This window comes from Eurosta solidaginis, chromosome 2, assembly GCF_040869045.1.
Source record: "Eurosta solidaginis isolate ZX-2024a chromosome 2, ASM4086904v1, whole genome shotgun sequence".
NCBI lineage: Eukaryota > Metazoa > Arthropoda > Insecta > Diptera > Tephritidae > Eurosta > Eurosta solidaginis.
In genome coordinates this window covers 70,746,456-70,771,326 of record NC_090320.1, presented here as the reverse complement: position 1 = coordinate 70,771,326, position 24,871 = coordinate 70,746,456, and the positions used below count along the sequence as shown (strand labels likewise).

The window sequence follows — 24,871 nt, the reverse complement described above, 5'->3', positions numbered from 1 at the left end:
GATTTTATGATGATAATTGTTTTCTGTGAAAACGGGCGAAATCGGTTGATGCCACGCCCAGTTTTTATACACAGCCGTTCGTCTGTCCTTCCGCATGGCCGTTAACACGATAACATGAGCAAAAATCGACATATCTTTAATGAACTTTGTTCACATACTTACTTGAACTCACTTTATCTTGGTATGAAAAATGAACGAAATCCGACAATGACCACGCCCACTTTTTCGATATCGAAAATTTCGAAAAACCGAAAAAGTGCGATAATTCATTACCAAAGGCAGATAAAGCGACGAAACTTGGTAGATGAGTTGAATTTATGACGCAGAATAGAAAATTAGTAAAATTTTGGACAATGGGCACCGCCCACTTTTAAAAGAAGGTAATTTAAAACTTTAGCGGCCACCGTGGTGTGATGGTAGCGTGCTCCGTCTATCACACCGTATGCCCTGGGTTCAACTCCCGGGCAAAGCAACATCAAAATTTTAGAAATAAGATTTTTCAATTAGAAGAAAATTTTTCTAAGCGGGGTCGCCCCTCGGCAGTGTCTGGCAAGCGCTCCGATTGTATTTCTGCCATGAAAAGCTCTCAGTGAAAACTCATCTGCCTTGCAGATGCCGTTCGGAGTCGGCATAAAACATGTAGGTCCCGTCCGGCCAATTTGTAGGGAAAAATCAAGAGGAGCACGACGCAAATTGGAAGAGAGCTCGGCCTTAGATCTCTTCGGAGGTTATCGCGCCTTACATTTATTTTTTTTTTTTTTTTAATTTAAAACTTTCGCAAGCTGTAATTTGTCAGTCGTTGAAGATATCATGATGAAATTTGGCAGGGACGTTACTCCTATTACTATATGTACGCCTAATAAAAATTTGCAAAATCGAAGAAGGACCACGACCACTTTTTCGATATCGAAAATTGCGAAAAATGAAAAAAATGCCATAATTCTATACCAAATACGAAAAAAGGGATGAAACATGGTAAGGTAATTGGATTGTTTTATTGACGCGAAATATAACTTTAGAAAAAACTTTATAAAATGGTTGTGACACCTACCATATTAAGTAGAAGAAAATGAAAAAGTTCTGCAGGGCGAAATAAAAAACCCTTAAAATCTTGGCAGGTATTACATATATAAATAAATTAGCGGTATCCAACAGATGATGTTCTGGGTCACCCTAGTCCACATTTTGGTCGATATCTGGAAAACGCATTCACATATACAACTACTACCACTCCCTTTTAAAACTCTCATTAATACCTTTAATTTAATACCCATATCGTACAAACTCATTCCAGAGTCACCCCTAGTCCACCTTTATGGCGATATTTCGAAAAGGCGAACACCTATAGAACGAAGGCCCACTCCCTTTTAAAAATACTCATTAACACCTTTCATTTGATACCCATATCGTACAAACAAAGTCTAGAGTCACCCCTGGTCCAGAAAGGCCCACTCCCTCTTAAAATACTCATTAACTCCTTTCGTTTGATACCCATGGAACTAAGGATTACTCCCTTTTAAAATACTCATTAACACCTTTCATTTGATACCCATATCGTACAAACGCATTCTAGGGTCACCCCTGGTCCATCTTTATTGCGATACCTCGAAAATGCATCCACCTATAGAACTAAGGCCCACTCCCTCTTAAAATACTCATTAACTCCTTTCGTTTGATACCCATATTGCACAAACGAATTCTAGAGTCACCCCTGGCCCACCTTTATGGTGATATCTCGAAACGGCGTCCACCTATAGAACTAAGGCCCACTCCCTTTTAAAATACTCATTAACACCTTTCGTTTGATGCTCATATTGTGCAAACAAATTGTAGGGTCACCCCTGGTCCACCTTTATGGCGATATCTCGAAACGGCGTCCACCTATGGAACTAAGGATTACTCCCTTTTAAAATGCTCACTAACACCTTTCATTTGATACCCATATCGTACAAACGCATTCTAGAGTCACCCCTGGTCCATCTTTACGGCGATACCTCGAAAAGGCGTCCGTCTATAGAACTTAGGTCCACGCCCTTTTAAAATACTCATTAATACCTTTCATTTGATACCCATATCGTACAAACGCATTCTAGAGTCAACCCTGATCCACCTTTATGGCTATATCCCTAAATGGCGTCCACCTATAGAACTATGGCCCACTCCCTCATAAAATACTCTTTAATGCCTTTCATTTGATACACATGTCATACAAACACATTCCAGGGTTTCCCTCGGTTCATTTTCCTACATGGTTATTTTCCCTTATGTTGTCACCATAGCTCTCAACTGAGTATGTAATGTTCGGTTACACCCGAACTTAACCTTCCTTACTTGTTTTTATTAGCTTTACCTGTATGTTTCTATGTAACTTTTCATTCGCTCCAATGCGCCTGCTGCCTTATTAACATGGTTTTATAATTAGCTTCACCTTATTTGTAATCCCGTAAGGGTCATATCGAGACCCTTCCGGGATCATTTCTGGATGGTTTTCGGGATCGGTCCGGGATCCCGCCGGGGTAATTTCGGGACTATTTCGGGATCATTTTGGGGCCCCTCCGGCCTCCGGGATCATTTCTGTATAGTTTTCGGGATCCGTCCGGGATCCCGTCGGGGTTATTTTGGGATATTTTCGGGACTATTCCGGGATCATTTCTGGACTATTTCGCGCTCATTTAGGGACCTTTCCGGCATCATTTCTGGATGGGTTTCGGGATCCGTTCGGCATCCCGTCGGGGTTATTTTGGGATATATTCGGGACTATTCCGGGATCATTTCTGGACTATTTCGCGCTCATTTAGGGACCTTTCCGGCATCATTTCTGGATACGTTTCGGGATCCCTTCGGCATCCCGTCGGGGTATTTTCGGGATTATTTGCGTACCTTTGAGAGATAAATTCTTGAAGGTTTCCGGGATCATTACGGGACTTTTTCGGGGTCATTTTGGGTCCCTTCCGGCATCATTTCTGGATGGTTTTCTGGATCCGTCCGGGATCCTGCCGGGGTCATTTTGGGACTTTTTCTCGACTAATATGGGATCACTTGGGGACCCTTTCGGCATCATTTCTGGATGGTTTTCGGGATGCCGTCAGGGTCATTTCGGGACTATTTCGGGATAATTTGGGGTACCTACCGGCATAATTTCTGGATGGTTTTAGGTATCCGTCCGGGATCCTGGCGGGATCATTTCGGGACTTTTTCGGAACCATTTGGGGTCCCTGCCGGCATCATTTCTGGATGGTTTTAGGTATCCGTCCGGGATCCCGTCGGGGTCATTTCGGGATTTTTTAGGAACCATTTGGGGTCCCTTCCAGCATCATTTCTGGATGGTTTTCGGGATCCGTCCGGGCTCCTGGCGGGGTCATTTCGGGACTTTTGCGGGATCATTTGGGGTCTCTTCCGGCATCATTTCTGGATGGTTTTCGGGATCCCGCCAGGGTCATTTCGGGACTATTTCGGGATACTTTGGGGTACCTACCGGCATCATTTCTGGATGATTTTCGGTATCCATCCGGGATCCCGTCGGGGTCATTTCGGGACTTTTTCGGAACCATTTGGGGTCCCTTCCAGCATCATTTCTGGATGGTTTTCAGGATCCATCCGGGATCCCGTAGGGGTCGTTTCGGAACTTTTTCTCGACTAATACAAGGTCATTTTGGGACCCTTTCGGCATCATTTCTGGATGGTTTACGGGATCCGTCCGGGATCCCGTCGCCGTCATTTCGAGACTATTAGGTGATCTTTTGAGGACCTTTCCGGCATCACTTGTGGATGGTTTTCGGTATCCGTTCGGGATCGGGGTCATTTCGGGACTATTTCTGGATCATTTGGGGTTCTTTTCGGCATCATTTATGCATGGTTTACGGGATTCGTCCGGGATCCCCTCGGAGTAATTTCAGGACTTTTTCGATATTATTTGGGGTACCTCCCGGCATCATTTCCAGATGGTTTTGGGTATGCGTCCGGGATCCCGTCGGGGTTATTTCGGGACTTTTTGGGGACCATTTGGGGTCCCTTTCGGCATCATTTCTGCATGGTTTACGCGATCCGTCCGGGATCCCGTCGGCGTCATTCCGAGACTACTAGGTGATCTTTTGAGGACCTTTCCGGCATCATATCTGGATAGTTTTCGGTATCAGTTTGAGATCGGGGTCATTTCGGGACTAATACGGGATCATTTGGGGACCCTTTCGGGAATATAAGGGGATAATTTGGGAACCTTTCCGGCATCATTTCTGAATAGTTTTAAGGATCCGTCCGGCATCCTGGCGGAGTCATTTCTGGATCATTTGGGGTTCTTTTGGCATCATTTCTGGATGGCTTTCGGGATTCGTCCGGGATCCCCTCGGGGTCATTTCAGGACTTTTTCGATATTGTAACGAATTTACTTGCAAATCCTATTATTTGCAATCCTCTGCTAAGTTCGAATCTCTAAACTGTTGAATAAATAACTCCAATATTGAACAATGGAAAATGGCCTTTATTAAAGTACTTCACAATAACACTTATACTTTGCTACTCGCTGGCTTAATAACCAAACTGATTGATAACTCAAATGAAACTCTACTATTGGCCGCCAGATCGCGTGCTTAATCAAACTGATTGATAGCTCAACTCAAACTGAATTACAGCGCCTTTACATCTGTCGCCTTTTATACTCTTTGATTTTAACATTCGCATTTTCTAGAATCAACTAGCATTGTCCATGAGCTCTCAAACTTCTCAGCTGTAACTGCAATTGCACAATTTTATAGTTTTTCTCATTGCATACTTATAGGAGTATCTCAGATATGTGCATGTGTTAGTGCATTCACTCTCCGCTGCTCGTATACGTACATGGTACATATATGTAGACGCAGTTATTGTTTCGTTTATGTAGATACATAATGATTGAATTATTGATGTGCATTCAAGTCACTACTTAGCATCGGCTTAGAGACGGCAGCACTTCTTAATTTTGCTAATATTCGTGACACTGCCCTTAACCTAACTCTGATCGTCCCGATCAGACAAATCTCTCGATCTAAACGCTGCTAGCATCGCCAACTGTACCACTCTTCTACTCCGTGGTTTCTCAATGCTTTGTATGCGGTAGATGGTATCACTGATCTTCTTCACAACCTTGTACGGGCCTTCCCAACTGCACCGAAATTTGGATGGAACACCTTTCCGTCGGGGTCATTTCGGGACTATTTCGGGATCATTTGGGGTACCTACCGGCATCATTTCTGGATGGTTTTCGGGATCCGTTCGGGACCCCGTCAGGTTGATTTCGGGACTTTTTCGGGATCAGGGTAATTTCTGGACTTTTCTGAGACTATTTCAGGATCATTTTGGGACCCTTCCAAGATCATTCCTGGATGGATTTCGGGATCTGTCCGTGATCCCGTTAGAGTCATTTAGGAATCCGTTCGAGAACCCGTCAGGGTCATTTCGGGACTTCTTCGGGACTATTTCGGGATAATTTTTTGGTGGTCATTTCGGGACTATTTCGGGATCATTTGGGGTACCTACCGGCATCATTTCTGGATTGTTTTCGGGATCCGTACGGGATCCCGTCAGGTTCATTTCGGGACTTTTTCGGGATCATTTAAGCATGGTTTTCAGGATCCGTCCGAGATCCCATCAGGGTCATTTCGGGACTTCTTCGGGACTATTTCGGGATCATTTTTGGATGGTTTTCGGTATCCGTCCGGAAGCCCATCTGGGTCATTTCGGAAATTTTTTAGGACTAATACGGGATCATTTGGGGACCCTTCCGGCATTACTTCCGGAGGGATTTCGGGATCTGTACGTGAACCCATCAGGGTAATTTCAGGACTTTCTCGGGACTATTTCGGTATCATTTGGAGACCCTTTAGGAGTCATTTCATGACTTTTTCTGTATTATTTCGGGATCATTTGGAAGACCCTTCCGGCATCAATTCTTGATGGTTTGCCGGATCCATCAGGGTAATTTGGGGACCCTTCCGAGGTCATTTCTGGATCTGTCCGGGAAGCCGTAGGAGTAATTTCGAGATTATTTTGTTACTTTTTCGGGATAGGTTTGGGACGCTTCCGGAATCATTTCTGGATCCGTGCGGGATCCCATCTGGGTCATTTCCGGACTATTTCGGGATCATTTTGGGACCCTTCCGGATTCATTTCTGTATGGTTTTCGCAATACGTCGTGGATCCCCTCGGGGTCATTTCGGAACTTTTTCTGGACTATGTCGGGATAATATAGGAACCCTTCCTGGATATATTCTGGATGGTTTTTGAGATCCGTCCGGGAGCTCGTCAGGGTCATTTCGCAACTTTTTCGGGACTATTTCGGGATCATTTGGTACCCTTCAGGGATCATTTCTGTGTGGTTCTCTGGATAAGTCTAGAATCGTGTCGTTGCCATTTCGGGTTTTTTTGGGTCTATTCCGGGAACTTTTGAAGACCCTGTGGAGGCATTTCTGTATGGTGTTAGGGATGCGTCCGCGATAGCTTCGGGGTCATTTCGTGGTTTTTTATGGATAATTTCGGGATAATTTGGGGATCCTATCAGGTTATCAGCTCATTTATTTCTTTTTTTACTCAATTACAAATATAAAATGCATTACACAGAAACAAAATTGTAAACAGATAACTTGATAAGCAGGCTAACGTGAATAGCCCATATATTTCATTTTCTCCTTGCGGACGGGGCCGCGGGTAAAGGCTAGTATTATATATTTAATCCTGGCATCGACCGCAGGGACAATGTCTTAGAACGTCAAGGCCTATATGTCCGGTCAGGCGATGCAAACCTAGAAATCATCAACATCTACATCCCTCCTGCCACCTGTTGCCCCAGTGGATACCGCCCTAATATCAGGGCCTTACTCACTGGCAACAATCGCATTATCTTAGGCGATTTCAATGCCCATCATGATCTATGGCATTCAAACTTGCGGGCGGACAGTAGGGGTGAGATATGGGCGGATCAAATAGAAGAAACGACGTTCTGCAAAATAAACGGAGACTCCCCACCCACGTATGGTAGGAAGCTGTCACAGTTCGCCAGATATCTCAATCGTGAGCGCAGAGCTCGTAAACTGCGTCAACTGGCAGCCGATGGTAACATTGGCATCCGACCACCTGCCCATACTTATTTCGCTCGAGCGTACCGCCGACTTCATCGTCACTGAAAAACGCACTTTCATAAACTTCAAAAAAGGAAAGTGGGAAGAATATAAATCCTTTACATACAACCGCTTTGCTGCACTCCCTATCCCGACTGATGCCCGCCAAGGGGAGCGTGCCTTCCGTAAGGTCATTGAATCCGCCTCGGCACGTTTCATTCCCGCCGGGAGAATTCCCGAAATCCGGCCCACTTCCCGGCGGAGGCCGCAAACTTAGCGAGAGAACGTGACCTTATAAGACAGCTTGATCCAGGCGACCCCCAAAAAAGGGATATAAACCAACGCATCATATTGCTTGTGGATGAACACAAGCGGGCGAAATGGGAGGAGCACCTAAGAGGTTGTAACCTCTCTACCGGTGTGGGTAAACTTTGTTCCACCGCAAAGTCCCTATCGAATCCGACTAAGCACAAAGACAAAGTTTCCATACCCCAGCGGGTTAGGGGATCAGAATATACCCGCGGTAGGTATGCCTGTCGTAATAGGCGACTAAAATACCAGATTCAAGGGGCTGTGTAGGACAACCTTTCAGGTTGCCAACGCAATATATAGCTTCGCCAAACCCAATTGTCAACCTCACCTATCCGTGGCGAATCCTGTTTCACTAACAGACGAGGCTCTGACGACACCAAGCTCCTCATGGAAGGCCTGGGTTCCACATTACAATTAAAGAGATGGTTGGTGTCATGTGGGTACACATTGCAAGCGGGGCATACATTTTGTATGTCGGGGTTGATTCTGGATAGGTAAGAGTTTAACCTGTTACAGTATCCAGAACGAAGTTGAGCAAGAGTGACATGCGTTTCCCTGGGGAGTATGCGTGCCTCTTCCGCGAGTTTTGGATAATTTTCTTTAAGTACTGGATTCACCGGGCAATTCCCGGCCTGTTTATGGAGTTCACCAAGGACCTGCTTGTGTTTTTTCACTTCATACGGCTGGGTTCTCAGGTGCCATATTTCCTCAAAATGCTTACGGAGATGACTCCTTAAGCCCCTAGGCGGTGCTGGTTCATCAATCAGATGTCTGTTGGGATGCCCAGGCTTCTGGGTATTCAACAGGAACTGTTTGGTCAGCATCTCATTTATCTCCCTAATGGGGAGTATTCTCGCCTCATTATGCAGATGGTGTTCTGGGGACATAAGAAGACAGCCCGTGGCGATTCTGAGAGCAGTATTTTGGCAGGCCTGTAGTTTCTTCCAGTGGGTAATTTTTAGGCTTGGCGACCATATGGGTGTCGCGTAGCAAGTAATCGGCTGGCTAATTGCTTTGTATGTAGTCATGAGCGTTTCTTTATCTTTTCCCCAGGTACTGCCAGCGAGGGATTTGAGGATTTTGTTACGGCTCTGAATTCTCGGAACAATTGCGGCTGCGTGCTCACCAAAATGTAGATCCTGATCAAACGTCACACCCAAGATTTTGGGGTGTAGGACAGTCGGTAGCGTAGTGCCATCGACGTGCATGTTCAAAATGGTCGACATTTGGGACGTCCATGTTGTAAATAAGGTCGCGGAAGATTTAGTCGGTGATAATGCCAGGTTTCGCAAGGCGAAAAAACTGGAGAGATCAGGGAGGTAGCCGTTTATTTTATTGCATAGCGCATCGATCTTTGGGCCTGGGCCTGTGGCCATTATTGTGCAGTCATCGGCGTAGGAAACGATTGTGACTCCTTCCGGTGATGAAGGTAGCTTAGATATGTAGAAATTAAGCAAAAGTAGGGATAGGACACCACCTTGTGGCACCCCTTGTTTAATTCTCCTTGGTTTTGATGTTTCGTTTCTAAATTGCACCGATGCCTGCCGACCACCCAGATAATTTGCGGTCCACCTTTTAAGACATGGGGGAAGGGTAGACCCTTCCAGGTCTTGCAGTAACGAGCTATGGTTTACCGTATCAAAAGCTTTTGATAGGTCTAGCGCTACGAGTACTGTTCTGTGGTGGGGGTATTGATTTAAACCGCAATTTATCTGGGTGCTAATGGCATTTAGCGCGGTGGCAGTGCTATGGAGTTTTCTGAAGCCATGCTGATGAGGGGCTAGCTGCAAATTTGCTTGGAAATAAGGGAGCAAAATGGCTTCAAGCGTCTTTGCCACTGGCGATAGGAGAGATATCGGACGATACGACTCACCTATGTTAGCTGGTTTCCCAGGCTTTAGTAGCGGGACCACCTTGGCCATTTTCCATTTCTCGGGTATGACAAAGGTGGAAAGAGACAGGTTGAAGACATGCGCTAAATATTTGAAACCCTCTTTCCCTATGCTTTTAAGCATCGGCATGGCTATGCCGTCTGGGCCCACTGCTTTGGATGATTTAGCACGACCAATGGCGTCCTCAATCTCTTTACCGGTGATGGTGATTGGTGACGCGCTGAATTTGTTTTTATGTGCGTGTCTATTGGCCTCCGTCTATCTTTGTCGACCGTAGGATGCATTATATATTGTCGGCAGAAAGCGCTCGCGCATTTTTTCGCATCCGTCAGCACTTTGTCGCCAAAGGCGATGGAAACTTTGTCTTTGTGCTTAGTCGGATTCGATAGGGACTTTGCGGTGGACCAAAGTTTACCCACACCGGTAGAGAGGTTACATCCTCTTAGGTGCTCCTCCCATTTCGCCCGCTTGTGTTCATCCAGCAATCTGATGAGTTGGTTTATGTCCCTTATTTGGGGGTCGCCTGGATCAAGCTGTCTTATAAGGTCACGTTCTCTCGCTAAGTTTGCGGCCTCTGCCGGGAAGTGGGGCCGAATTTCGAGAATTCTACCGGCGGGAATGAAACGAGCCTAGACGGATTCAATGACCTTGCAGAAAGCACGCTCCCCTTGGCGGGCATCAGTTGGGATAGGGAGGGCAGCAAAGCGGTTGTCTGTAAAGGATTTGTATTCGTCCCACTTTCCTTTTTTAAAGTTAATGAAAGTGCGTTTTTCTGCGACGATGAAGTCGACGGGACGCTCGAGCGAAATAAGTATAGCCAGGTGGTCGGATGCCAATGTTACCATCGGCTGCCAGTTGACGCAGTTTACGAGTTCTGCGCTCACGATTGAGATATCTGGCGAGCTGTGACAGCTTCCTACCATACGTGTGGGGGCGTCTCCGTTTATTGTGCAGAACGTCGTTGCTTCTATTTGATCCGCCAACATCTCACCCCTACTGTCCGCCCGCAAGTTTGAATGCCATAGATCATGATGGGCATTGAAATCGCCTAAGATAATGCGATTGTTGCCAGTGAGTAAGGCCCTGATATTAGGGCGGTATCCACTGGGGCAACAGGTGACAGGAGGGATGTAGATGTTGATGATTTCTAGGTTTGCATCGCCTGACCGGACAGATAGGCCTTGACGTTCTAAGACATTGTCCCTGCGGTCGATGCCAGGATCAAATATATAATATTGCACAGAGTGATGTATGATAAACGCGAGGCCGCCTCCATTTCCGCTCTCGCGGTCTTTCCTGTGGACATTATACCCAGAGCAGGTCTGCAATGCAGATCTTGCTGTGAGTTTAGTCTCTTGAATCGCAGCAATGCGGATGTTGTGCCGCGTCATGAAATCGACTATCTCCGTAATCTTCCTAGTTAGTCCATTACAGTTTAACTGCAGAATTCTGAAGTACATAAGGGGAGACGCCGCCACTCTGGGGGTAAGTGACGGGTGACTACGCCTGGGTTGGGGAAGGCCGGGACGCAATTGCTATTGTGGCCCTGGGACTGGGCGTCCTTGGGCAAGCATTGGGGTACCCGGATGATTTGGGTTTGCGACCTGGCAACATGGCGCGATGAAACCCGTCGGGGGGTTGCCGTCGCGGAGACCAAAACATCTAGGAAAGTGGCACCACCCAAGGCAGGAGCTGCATTGGGCAGATGTTGCAAACTTATATATTCTGTGCTGGCAGACGGTGCAAACGGAGGTAGGGACTAAGAGTTTGTTTCCCTGACCTGCACGATTGCTGCCTGAAAAGAGGGGGGGGGGGGGCGAGAAGACGGGGGCAGGGGGTGATGCTCAGCATTGCTACCAACTCTACGCGCGCGAGCAGCAGCGGGTACTTGTTGTGGCTTTCTGAGCAACGGGGCTGCTGGAAAGTAGTGGGGGGGGGGGGGGGGGGGGCTTAGGCGGAGACTACGGGACGCACTTGGGCGTGAACAGCAAGGAGCCACAAAAGATTTATAAAAGGTACGTGGACTTCGGGTTTTGGGATCAAGTCCAGAACAACCTGTCCGATGCAACCATCCCTTGCACGAGACACACTGAACAGAGTATGACCGTCCTAAAAAGATGCAGATGCAGCAAAACCATTTCTCAGGACCGGGGTCAGGAGACGGACCCGGATTGGATTCGATTCCTTCCCGTAGTAAGAGATTATGGAGCAGTCCTGCTGCAAGGAGCTGCTGGGAGGATGACAACTTGTGGGAGGGACGAAACAAATTAAATGGGGTCACACTGAAATGACAGTCCTTGGTCGGGAAAAATCCCGAGTCGCTCCGGTACATAGAACTGCCTGCCTTGGGAAGCGCGAGTACCGAATAATATTTAATTATGTACGAGCTACACGCAGACATCCACATAGTCCAGCGAATTAAAACGCAGCGGCTGCGCTGGCTGGGCCATGTTATGCGAATGAAAGATGATGCTCCGGCCAAGAAAGTGTTTCTATCGGAACCCGCCTATGGAAGCAGAGGCAGAGGGCGGCCCCACTCCGTTGGAAGGACCAGGTGGAAAACGATTTAAACTCCCTTGGTGTGACCAATTGGCGCCGGTTGGCGGAGCGACTGGCGCACTTTGTTGGACGGCCATAACCGTTTAGACGGTTAAGCGCCAATTAAGTATATGTCCGTATATGGCACACCCCATATTTTCAATTGTCCCTATGGGCCAATCCAGTTGAAATCATAAGTTTCATTGGACACCCGTAAGATGGCTGATGACATGAATGATTGCATCTCTTGAAAAGGGCTTAGCACAATTAACATCTTTAAATTTTATTTTGATAATCGCCACGAAAACTCTCAGAGCCGTCTCATCTGATTATGTCAACGTATATATGTGCTATACTTTAGCTGGATCTTCATTTGCCGAGAGGACTTTACTAGCCTACTTTTGATTGCTATTAAATTTCTTCAAGACAAGTTAGACCTCGATTCAAACAAATGCCATGATAACATGTATGCTGACATGTCGAAGTACAGGTTTTCTTTTTATTTATAACAAAAATGTTATTAATTATAGTATGATGACTAAGAATAATGCATATGTAATAATAATTTAAAGTAAACAAATTATCCAAAAACAAAGAATTTAATTTTTACTCAAACGTCTGTTTTCTCTTAGTACTGAACCAATGATTGAAATCCAAACGCAGCAGCAACTGTGATAATGGGGTTGTTGTGGGATTTGTTTTTAAAGCAATCAAGTAATTTATTAATTGATCCATTAACACACCAAAGCGTTCATCCAGCTTATCAATGCTATCCCTTATTTTAGATACAGGTAATTCCTGCCCCAAAATCATGCCAAGGTTATCGCATAAATTGAAAACATCAATTAAAATATTATAAATTGGATTATTCGACTGCGAGATAATAAACTGATTTATATTCAGCTTCATAGTTTCTTCGTTTGTTAGTAGAAAACAAAGTGAAAGTATATTGGCCAAAAATATGCTATGTGCCTTCTGTATTTCCTCAAAATCTGCTTTATTGAGTATTGTATTCAATAGTATACTAAATTGACTTTCTAATACATCGACTTGTATATAATACTGCAAGTTGTCAATGAAAAACATTAGTTGATTTAAGAGATTTGTAAGTTTCATGCTTTCAGGTGTATTCATCTTTGAACGACGTATATTATTGCTCCATAGCATATGCAATTCAAATTGAATCTTTTTTATCAAGAGCAAAAATCGAAATAATATGTTATAGTGCTCTATCACCTTGGGCGAAAATAATAAATGGAGTGGCCAATTGATTTTATAACTTAATTGCATATACTGCAAGTAGTTATGTTCCAATTCTTTGGGGTTAGTACCTTGCATAAGCGGTTTAGCGATACTCAATGAGAAACGTTCCAAATCATCCGACACCCCAACACCATGTGCTGCTGACTCGAAAGCTTTAACAAAGTCATGTACTTTATTTTCATTATATTTATCTTTGCTAATAATGTAGGTCAGGCGCAAAAACTCCAAATATAATTCGCCACGACCGAGGAGAAAAAATTCTTTCATCAATTTTAATTGTTGCACCAAATCAGCCTGGTTTATAGCAATTTCAGACAAACGTGTTGTTACATACGTTTTTATTTCGTTCACAATACTTTCATAATGCTGTACATTTAATTCCTCGTCATTTTGCAGCATTTGTATTTTACCAAAATAGATATGCTCCTTTTCATTGCTCAACGAACTTTCATCCTCCAAATCAGTGTGCTCTGTTTTGCTCCAATTTTGTGTGAGATTCTTGTGCTTATTAGCATCAGCTTTAAATATAAGTATTGTCTGCCCAATGAATAGTACCTTTTCGGCCCAACCAGCTGGCAGGTAATGTGGTAAAAGATCATAACAAATTTCATAACGCCAAATATCTGCATAATTGCTCGCCACTTTTGAAAGTGTAGTTATTGTACTGGCATGTTTGCCACTTTCAGTGCTCGCACATTTGCTGGTATCGCTTTCCGCCGCACTGTTACTATGACCTTCTGAGCACTGAATGAAGAATTCGCCAAAAGTATCAATTATTTTAGCGTACAATATCCAATGTGTTAGCTGTTTAAAGAACACTACATTAACAGCCAATTGTAACGCTTTCACAGCTGCCCGTATTTTTCTATCACCATGTTCCGCATTTTGGTGTAAATATTGCATAATTTCACATCCATGAAGTTTTTGCATCCGTATGGCCCGTATCAGCTTTCGCAAATAGAGTGCCAATGGTTCATACGATTTCAGTTGTCGATATATGAATAGCAATGAAAAACTTGTTGGGTTTTGTAAATAACTCCTCTCCAAAGTTGTAATATCGTTAAAGTAATCTTTTAGAACAGTATCGATACCATTAGCAAATGCTTTCAAATATAGGCCCTTTTGTAGTGGTTCATCTGTGTCGAAAATAAGAACGTTTCGATTACAGCTATTATTGCAGCCACATATTTTTGCAAATTTTTCGATATCACGTAATATATTTATGATGGCTATAATATCCTGCAGTACAGATTTCTCACAAGGGTGTAGAAAAGTTGTAGCATCTGCTGCGGTGAAATCTTCCAGTGACAGACGCTTTGATTGTAAGTTTAGACAGGATAATAAAACCTCATGAATCATGTTCGCACCTGAAGGAGATAAACTGTAATGGGGAAACCTATGAACGTATATTATTTAATCGTTACAACTAAATACTTCAAAATGCTCACCAATTATTGTTTTAATTAATTTTCAAAGCCCAATAAACAAACTGGCGCCAACAAATCAACAAATACGAACAGCTGATCGATAAACGTCAAACAAGGTAACGTTGCCATCGTTTTTTTTTTTTTTTTGTTTGGTGCGCTAAACGGTAAGTACAATGTACTCAAAATATTTTCTTGTAGGATTCAAAATACTCACATGCAATTAAGGTATTTGTTGAATATACATATGTCACACAGACGCCACCTTGTTACTATATGCATATTCGTGTGTACATTTCATGTGCTCGTTCACAATAGTGCCCTTTTTTTGGTTTTATGTTGTTTAAGCGATTTCATCTCAAGCCGTTTAGCCAACTCAACTAACGAACTTGTGTTTTTGCTTTCTATACAATTCTCTAATGTACCTACTGTTTTATTTCACTTATCTTTTAAAGAAATGCAGCTACTGTAAATCTTTGATTAATTTAGCTTAATATATATATAAATAATAATAGCCGTGAGTGAGTACACAGAAAAAATGTACTAACTCGTCTCAGACAAAAACACATAGAAAAAAACAAGGATTGACCCAACAAACTATCTCCTAAGGAAAAACAACTAAATAGTCGACGATCTGTACAAAAGTAAACACATCACTTTTAGGGAAAACAACAGCTGTATGTTCTGCAGCCTCTGCACCAAGAATTTACGGATTACCGAAAATACACCAACCACAAATTCCTTTACGTCCGATTACCTCTTCAGTTATGATCCCTGCTATATACTATCCAAACACATTGGCGAAATTCTGAAAACGGTAATTTCAGACAAATAGATATAGTATTAAAAACTCATTTATTCTAAAAGACAAGCTATCAAACATACAAGTGTGTGAAGAAGAAGTTCTAGTGTCTTCTCATTGTTTACAAATATACCAACAATGCTAGCTTCAAAAATAATTACAATTAAATGGGACAAAATAAAAGATAAAGAAGTTTCACGAAATTTTAGATTTTTGTTTGAAAGAAAACAATTATTTTATGTTTGACGGTGATTTATACACACTAACCTTCGGAATGCCCATGGGCAATCCCATTTCTCCAACGATTGCGGACATCGTCATGGACGACCTACTGGACAATACAATTTCGGAGCTTAAGCAACAATCCAACGTAAACATCAAATTTATATGCAAATACGTGGATGACATTTTCGCGGTAATCAAACGAAATGATGCGAACACAATTTTAGAAATTTTAAATAAGCACGGCAGTAAATTATAATTTACGATGGAAATGGAAGTGAATTCCAAAATTTTTTTGCATACACAGGGAAAATCATATTCGTTTACTTGACTGCTATGCGAAGTCCACTTCATCCGGGCGTCTAATCAACTACCTTTCATCGCAACCAACAAAGTATAAAAACAACACAGCTAAGAACGTTATAAGTAAAGTATTGGCCATAAGCCATAATAAATTTCACAAAACAAACTTAGAAAAACTAAACAACATTGTAAGCAAAAATAATTTTCAGAAAAGTTTAATACGCGAATTAATAGACCAGGAGATCATGAAAAGAAACTGCCACAACCAAATAATAACAAATTCGGAACCACAAACACAAAAGTTCTTCGCGCAACATACATACCACGACTTACCGAAAATGTTTACCACAGCATAGCAAAAACACCTAACACAGTACTAGCTTACAGGTCAAACCACACCATGTCCACTATATATACAAGAACAAAGCATCCCTCAGAACACCAACAACAAAATAATGTTATATACGAGGTAACATGTAAAGGCGATGAAAAAGACGGATTTGGAAGAATATATATTGGTACTACGAAGCGACCTCTTTCGGTTAAGCTAGGCGAGCATGAAGCGGATACCAGGAAATAAAAAAAAAGTACAGCACTAGCACAACATTTATTAGCAAGTGGACACTCAGCTGACTTTACCAACACGAAAATTATTGATAAAGAAAAGAGAGAAGCAACAAGATATACACTTGAGAGCCTGAGAATCATGGCAAGACGAGAAAAGACGATCAATAAATGCGAAGATACGGAAAACATAGCGGCCGCTTACATTGCTTGTTTACAAAATTAAACATTTTTAGTATTGACAAAGCTACCATGATAGTTAGATAGTAATGATTATATTGGGATGATTTATGTCTTTAATGTTCTTTTACAAAAGTTTTTATTGTTTTAATGACAAAATAGCGAAAGTTTATCATGTTAAATGTTCACCTATTCACGAAACTGTTTTTTCTTTGTTGTTTTCATGTCTGTTTTGGTAAATAATTGATAATTTTTATATTGTTTGTAACAGATAAATTAATAAATCTTCCCCTGATGATGCTAAAAATATTAGCAAAACGTTGGGATAACAGTGAAATAATTTAGTTGTATTCGCACATAAAATATAGATTGGAAAGCCTACTTACATATATATTTAATATTAAAGAAACACCAATCGGAATATATATAAAATAGCCGTTTTTTTACACGCGTATACGTTTACGTTTGCGCGTAAAAAAACGCTTATCCTCGGTTAGATAATGCTTAGGAGGCCCATCTAGCGGCAGTGGTTAAACAACTACAGCAGAGGGTGTACCGAAAATCGTGGACACAACCCTCTGTTGTATATCTGTGTATAACATATAGCTGAATAAGTTGCGATGAATTGTGGACACGCACCATTTTAAGAGGTGATACATAGACTTAGTGTATAGGTGAAACATAGACACTTATTTCAGTTACATCTGAGTATAATGCGTACTGAATTTTAGAAGTACATATTTTATGCGCAGCAATTTCAGAGGTGTATTTAAAGTTTGACGCTTATCCATGTCAATATAAAGTTTAAGCGTAAACGTCTATAGATGTAAAAAAACACAGCTAATGAAACCATAATGCATTCGCTCTTATTCTAAGTGGTTTATGCAGTTCTAAAGAATTTTTGATGTTTGACGACACAATACACAAAGAATATTAAATTTTAATTGATTTTATTTATTTATGAAGTCGTAGTGCTTTTGTTTAGCTATATTTTATTAAAATAATTTTTTAAAAATAAACGATTTTGAGCATACAAAGAAATCTATTTGTATTATGGCACTATTGAGAGTATTTGCATTGCATTACCGGCAGTTGTTATTATACGCTAGATGACAGCGCAAACTGTAACTTAATAGAACCGCTGATTTCTGTTGATATTTGATAAGAGATTTTTTTATTGGTTGCGCAAGATGCGCAGGTGTCAGGCTCGTTTTAATAAATGCTTAACTTTGTTTGTTTGTTCGCCTTCCGAAATGTCACTTTTTCTCGTGATTTCGCGTGATTGCTAACCTATTTTGTAAGTACAACCACCCTCCCAAATTTCAACCTGGTATCTTCAACAGATTTATGGCTTAGAAGACTTTAAAATTTTCTTCTAAAAGTAAAAAAGTAAAAAGTAAAGTTTCTATATTATACCAAATTTCGTAAAGATTTCTTCATTTTGGAGTCAAGTTATCGTGTTAACGGACGGATCGACATGTCTAAATTAAAATTTGTTTCGATGCTGACAATTCTTATACATAGAAAACATATATTCATCTTGATTTCTTTATGCCATTGTAGTACATCTACCATTATCCAATCAAATTTATAATATCTACCCTTGTGTACGAACACACATTGGGTATATTACAGCCTTTACGCATGCTTAGTGATAGAACGATACGAGTACTGAGTGAGTAGTATATATATCGAGACTTTCCCAAAACATACTTGAGTATTTCGTGCGATGGTCTACGTTTTAAATGCCCGGTTTTTCAGTGTGACTTTAAACTACAGTTAAAGTTGACTAGAGTTTAACCTTGCCACTTTGTCCTATAACATAAAATTTTGCTGCTCATCTCAGCTTGAGCTAGTCGACTTTAACTGTAGTTTAAACTCGCATTGAAAAACTAGGTGTAAGATGAACAAAGTTCATTAACACCCCTACAAGAATACTGACTATCATATGACTATCATCTGATTGTCAGAAATGTCGACCTAACGATCAGCGCCTCATACAAACTTTCTATCACGAACTTAAGGGGACTTGCGCAAATGTGATGTAAACAACCGTGTAAGTGTGAGCTTTTGTCTCCTTCTTGTACACCAACATGGCCTACTGATTAAGTATATAGCCGTACTGCTCACTCTCATTCCTTTTCCTGGATCAGTGCTGACACTCTAACTATCAAAAAGTGTCATAAATGATAGTTTACTGTAGATATCTGGTTTGACTGTTATACTATCATAACTGACCATTGTTATATTCTGCCAAAAGTGAAACAATGCTTTTTGCTTTTTATTTACTTTATTTCATTACGTTTTTAATTTTGTACGTGATAAAAGCACACGTGTTTTTTATTTGTTGAAAATAAATAGTTTTATAAGAATTCGAGTTCAGAATGTTCAATTTAAATTCAGAAATTCATGCGGAAACACATTTAAAAATGAATTACCACTAACCACTATTATTTTTCGGCTATCAAATTTTTGAGTGCGCCCCATACATTCGGACAGCTTTTGGTGTTTTTATACTCAGTTGAGCAGAGCTCACAGAGTATATTAACTTTGATTGGATAACGGTTGGTTGTACAGGTATAAAGGAATCGAGATAGATATAGACTTCCATATATCAAAATCATCAGGATCGAAAAAAAATTTGATTGAGCCATGTCCGTCCGTCCGTCCGTCTGTCCGTTAACACGATAACTTGAGTAAATTTTTGAGGTATCTTAATGAAATTTGGTATGTAGATTCCTGGGCACTCATCTCAGATCGCTATTTAAAATGAACGATATCGGACTATAACCACGCCCACTTTTTCGATATCGAAAATTTCGAAAAATCGAAAAAATGCGATAATTCATTGCCAAAGGTGGATAAAGCGATAAAACTTGGTAGATGGATTGACGTTATGACGCAGAATAGAAAATTTGTAAGATTTTGGACAATGTGCTTGGCACCGCCCACTTTTACAAGAAGGTAATTTAAAAGTTTTGCAAGCTGTAATTTGGCAGTTGTTGAAGATATCATGATGAAATTTGGCAGGAACGTTACTACTATTAGTATATATGTGCTAAATAAAAATTAGCAAAATCGGATGAAGAACACGCCCACTTTTTAAAAAAAAATTTTTTTTAAGTCAAATTTTAACAAAAAATTTAATATCTTTACTGTATATAAGTACATTAAGTCAAAATTCAATTCCAGTAATGATATGATGCAACAAAATACAAAAATAAAAGAAAATTTCAAAATGGGCATGGCTCCGCCCATTTTCATTTAGTTTGTCTAGAATACTTTTAATACCATAAGTCGAACAAAAATTTCCCAATCCTTCTTAAATTTGGTAGGGGCATAGATTCTATGACGATAACTGTTTTCTGTGAAAATGGGCGAAATCGCTGGAAGCCACGCCCAGTTTTTATACACAGTCCACCGTCTGTCCTTCCGCTCGGCCGTTAACACGATAACTTGAGCAAAAACCGATATATCTTTATTAAACTTAGTCTACGTACTTACCTGAACTCACTTTATCTTGGTATAAAAAATGGCCGAAATCCGACTATAACCACGCCCACTTTATCGATATCGAAAATTACGAAAAATGAAAAAAATGCCATAATTCTCGAAAAGGCGTCCACCTATAGACCTAATTCCCATATCGTACAAACATTCTAGAGTCACCCCTGGCCCACCCTAATGGCGATATCTCGAAAAGGCGTCCACCTATAGACCTAATGCCCACTCCCTCTTAAAATGCTCAGTAACACCTTTCATTTGATTCCCATATCGTACAAACACATTCTAGAGTCTCCCCTGGTCCACTTTTATGGCGATTTCTCGAAAAGGCGTTCAACTATAGAACTAAAGCCCATTCCCTTTTAAAATACTCATTACCACCTTTCATTTGATACCCATATCGTACAAACACATTCTAGAGTCACCCCTGGCCCACCTTAATGGCGATATCTCGAAAAGGCGTCCACCGATAGACCTAAGGCCCACTCCCTCTTAAAATGCCCAGTAACACCTTTCATTTGATACCCATATCGTACAAACAAATTCTAGAGTCAGCCCTGGTCCACCTTTATGGCGATATCCCTAAATGGCGTCCATCCATAGAACTATGGCCTACTCACTCTTAAAATACTCTTTAATACCTTCCATTTGATACACATGTCATACAACCACATTCCAGGGTTACCCTAGGTTCATTTTCTTACATGGTGATTTTCCTTATTTTGTCTCCATAGCTCTCAACTGAGTATTTAATGTTCGGTTACACCCGAACTTAGCCTTCCTTACTTGTTTAATATTATTTTCGATTTTTTTCTTTTAGCATGGAGCTTTGAAATGCTCTCTTTTTCATTTTTTAAACTTATTTTTTATATGGTTTTCTTCGGTTGAAAATGGCGGAATTTAAAAAATAACAAAACAACCGTGATAATCATTTGATTGTCATATGACAGTCAGTAGTGACAACATGATTAAATCGGATAAACTGTTCTCGCATACATAAAATTCCGTTGAGAAGTATGTATCTGTCTCACATGCATAATGGTGTCTGCTGTACGTTCTTTTGTTCTGTACCAGGTGTCCGAAGCTTTCCCAGTTTGAGTTCTTTTTCATGATTATAGGCTGTCGTTGGGAACATGCGGACATGCGTGAGCGAACAAAGGAACATACATAAATTTGAGTATCAATGTTTACGTCATCTCAGGATCAGCATTGTCAATTACAAGTGCCCTGCAAAAATCGTTGGATCATGTGGTCCACTGGAGTACTTACCATTATACTCCACTGTAATGCAGCAATGGACCAACTCATGTTTCTACTCGAACATATTGTAAGCCGACCATTGCTCGTTTTTAACGATTGTGATCACTACACGATGTTTATTGAACTGTGGGTACTCCATGGATTACTCTAATGTAATGCGGAGCTGGAGTATATGGTCCAGTCCTAGGACATCGCAATGTTAATTGGACCATATTTTGTGTATGAATTGTGGTTAACTTTGGAGCACTCGGGTGGTCCATAGCGAGTACTCCATACATGCATGCATGGAGTACTCGCGATTTTTGCAGGGTTGTAAGCTGATCATTGCTCGTTTTTAACGATTGTAATCACTACACGATGTTTATTGGACTGGGGGTACTCCATGGATTACTCTGATGTATTGCGGAGCTGGAGTATATGGTCCAGTCCTAGGACATCGCAATGTTAATTGGACCATATTTTTTGTATGAATTGTGGTTGATTTTGGAGCACTCGGTTGGTCTATAGCGAGTACTCCATGCATGCGATTTTTGTAGTGTTGTGATTGAGATTGTCCACGATGTGGTAAAAGCTCCGCGCTTAACTTGAACTGCCTTTTTGATAGTGGTGGAATAGGAGACGATTTCTGCATATGGTGGTAAAAGAAAAGTATGTCCAGAATCACTAACTCCAACAAAATTAATAGAAGCTGCTAACTCTTTAAAATTTCAATACATTTTAACTTGTCATGCATAGAGCTTTTTCGCTCTACTGTGAAATTTTGGTAAATGGAGTTAGCAGCTTTTACAGCTTCGTGGACGATACATTGGTATTGAAAATGGTCGACATCAGATTATACCCAAGTATACTTTTAAAAATGGGAAAAAGAACAATGTTTTAACAAATACTGATGAAGTGGTGAAACTTGATAAAAAAAACTTTTGATGTACAATATAAATTTTGTAAAATTGGCGTGGTACCGCCCACATTAAGCAAAAGAAAACTTTAAAGTTTTGCGGTTGATATCCCTTTGCAATATGGCGGAAATATGGTCCTGATCCGATCAAAAGCGGATAAGGGCCTCGCCTACTTTAAGAAAAGGGGGTACTGTTTTGATCTTAACAAAATTTTCAATATATGTGACCCGGTCTATGAAAAGGTGGCTTATTGTCAAAAAAGAAATTGCGAGAAACAGCTGTTAACAGCTGTTTTTTTTTTTTTTTTTGAGTCATAAGCCACCTTTCCATACACCGGGTCACATACATGTAGTACGTAGCCATACTACCAGAAGAGATAGACGTATCAAACTTTTTTGATACAGTTAACCACGGAACGTTAGTGCAAGACTTGTAAGGGTCCCCTCTTCCTCCTAGTATAAAAAGATGGACTGCAAATTATCTGTCTGGTCGGCAGGCATCGGCAATTCAGGAACGTAACATCTAAACCCAGAAGAATTAAGCACGGTGGTGTTCTATCGCCGCTTTTGTTTAACGTCTACATATCGAATCACTCTTAACCACCACAAGGAGTGAGTAAAGGATTGTTTCCTGAACCGCTGACTGCGGTGCGGGCCCACCCATCGATGACTTTCGTAATAAAATAAACAACTATCTCCCAGATTTCTCCAGTTTTTTCGCCTCGTGAAACTTAAAATTGTCACCGGTCAAATCATAGGCGGCCTTATTGGCATTACGCTACCGACTACCGAAAATACTGGGTGTGACGTTCGATCAGGATCTACATTTTTGCGAGCATACATCCGCGATTGTACCTAGAATCCAGAGCCGTAACAAAATCCTCAAATATCTTGCTGGCAGCACTTGGGGCAAAGAAAAAGAGACGCTCATTACCATTTAGAAAGCAATTGGCAGACCTGTCAAAACACCGCTCTCAGAACCGATACGGGCTGTCTTCATATGTATGTCCCCAGAGCACCACCTGCATAGTGAAGCGAGAGTACTTCCCATTAGGGCGAGAAATGAAATGCTGAACAAACAGTTTCCGTTGAATATATAGAAACCTGGGCATCCCAACAGACATCTAATTAAAGGACCCCGCACCGCAGAGTCTTAGAAAGTCATCTCCGCAAGCATTATGAGGAAATACAGCAAAAACATAAATTATCTGTCTGGTCGGCAGGCATCGGCAATTCAGGAACGTAACATCTAAACCCAGAAGAATTAAGCACGGTGGTATTCTATCGCAGCTTTTGTTCAACGTCTACATATCGAAGCTCTCTTAACCACCACAAAGAGTGAGTTAAGGATTGTTTCCTGAGCCGCTGACTCCATGGTAATGGCTACAGGTGCTGGCCAACCCATCGATGACTTTCGTAATAAAATAAACAACTATCTCCCCAATTTCTCCAGTTTTTTCGCCTCGCGAAACTTAACATTGTCACCGGCCAAATCATAGGCGGCCTTATTTACAACATACACAAAACAAATGTTGACCATATTCGACGTCCACGTCGATGGCATTACGCTACCGACTACCAAAAATACTGGGTGTGACGTTCGATCAGGATCTACATTTTGGCGAGCATACATCCGCGATTGTACCTAGAATACAGAGCCGTAACAAAATCCTCAAATCTCTTGCTGGCAACACTTGGGGTAAAGAAAAAGAGACGCTCATTACCATTTGGAAAGCAATTGGCAGACCTGTCAAAACACCGCTCTCAGAACCGATACGGGCTGTCTTCATATGTCCCCAGAGCACCACCTACATAGGGAAGCGAGAGTACTCCCTATTAGGGCGAGAAATGAAATGCTGAACAAACAGTTTCCGTTGAATATATAGAAACCCGGGCATCCCAACAGATATCTAATTAAAGGACCCCGCCCGCAGGGTCTTAGAAAGTCATCTCCGCAAGCATTATGAGGAAATACAGCAATACAGTGATATCCACAAAAAGGCGGCGGACCTCTATGCCAGGAATTGCCCGGCGAACCCCATTCTTGAAGTTAAATACCGTGAGCTCGCAGAAGAGGAAAGGGATCACCCTAGGGAGATGCGCATCACTCTAGCTCAACATTGATCACGATACTGTAACAGGCTAAACTCTTGCCTATCCAGAATCAACCAAACGACACCAACCATCTTTTCATTTGCGATGTGGAATGAACGCCTTCAACACCCCTTTCTCTGTAGTCTTCCCCTGTTAAGCCTGCAGGTTTCTTTGGACTCCCGTTAGAGGATATTGATGAAAATTTGTGAGTGGTCGCACCTAGTGGATGGGGCGAAGCACTGTTACAACAACAAAAACCAGTAGAGATATGGCAGTGCAAAGTCCATAAGTTCTATTTAAAGTTTAATTTGGTTAATTTCTCCATTAAACGTTTAATGCCATAAAAAACTATTTGACGAGTTTTAACTCCGAGAAGATTTAGACCCAGTTTCTCTTCCAATTTGCTTCGTGCTATATATTTCATGACGATTCCGAACGGAATCTGAATTTTCACTGGGAAGCTTTTCATGGGAGAAATACACTTGGAGCGCTTGCCAAACCACTACCGAGGGGCGACCCTTTTTAGAAAA

At 41.5% G+C, this 24,871-nt stretch overlaps 1 protein-coding gene across 3 annotated transcripts; it reads right to left on the bottom strand.

The window, feature by feature from the left end:
- Positions 1-12,272: 12,272 nt before the first annotated feature.
- LOC137242186 (gamma-tubulin complex component 4 homolog) lies at positions 12,273-14,622 on the bottom strand. 3 transcript variants are annotated; one of them, XM_067769554.1, is made up of 2 exons: positions 14,542-14,622; positions 12,273-14,474 (listed from the first exon to the last, which is right to left on the bottom strand). In XM_067769554.1, the coding sequence occupies exon 2, from the start codon at positions 14,450-14,452 to the stop codon at positions 12,437-12,439; it is 2,016 nt and encodes a 671-aa protein (XP_067625655.1). In that variant the 5' UTR covers positions 14,453-14,474; positions 14,542-14,622; the 3' UTR covers positions 12,273-12,436. The 3 variants fall into 3 exon arrangements, with proteins under 3 accessions (XP_067625655.1, XP_067625654.1, XP_067625656.1); XM_067769553.1 differs by having other exon boundaries at positions 12,273-14,489; positions 14,542-14,616; XM_067769555.1 differs by having other exon boundaries at positions 12,273-14,460; positions 14,542-14,604.
- Between the last annotated feature and the right edge of the window lie 10,249 nt (positions 14,623-24,871).

What these genes read in the sequence shown, in the direction of transcription:
- LOC137242186 (XM_067769554.1), bottom strand. Translation starts at nt 14,452, where the DNA reads ATGATTCATGAGGTTTTATTATCCTGTCTAAACTTACAATCAAAGCGT.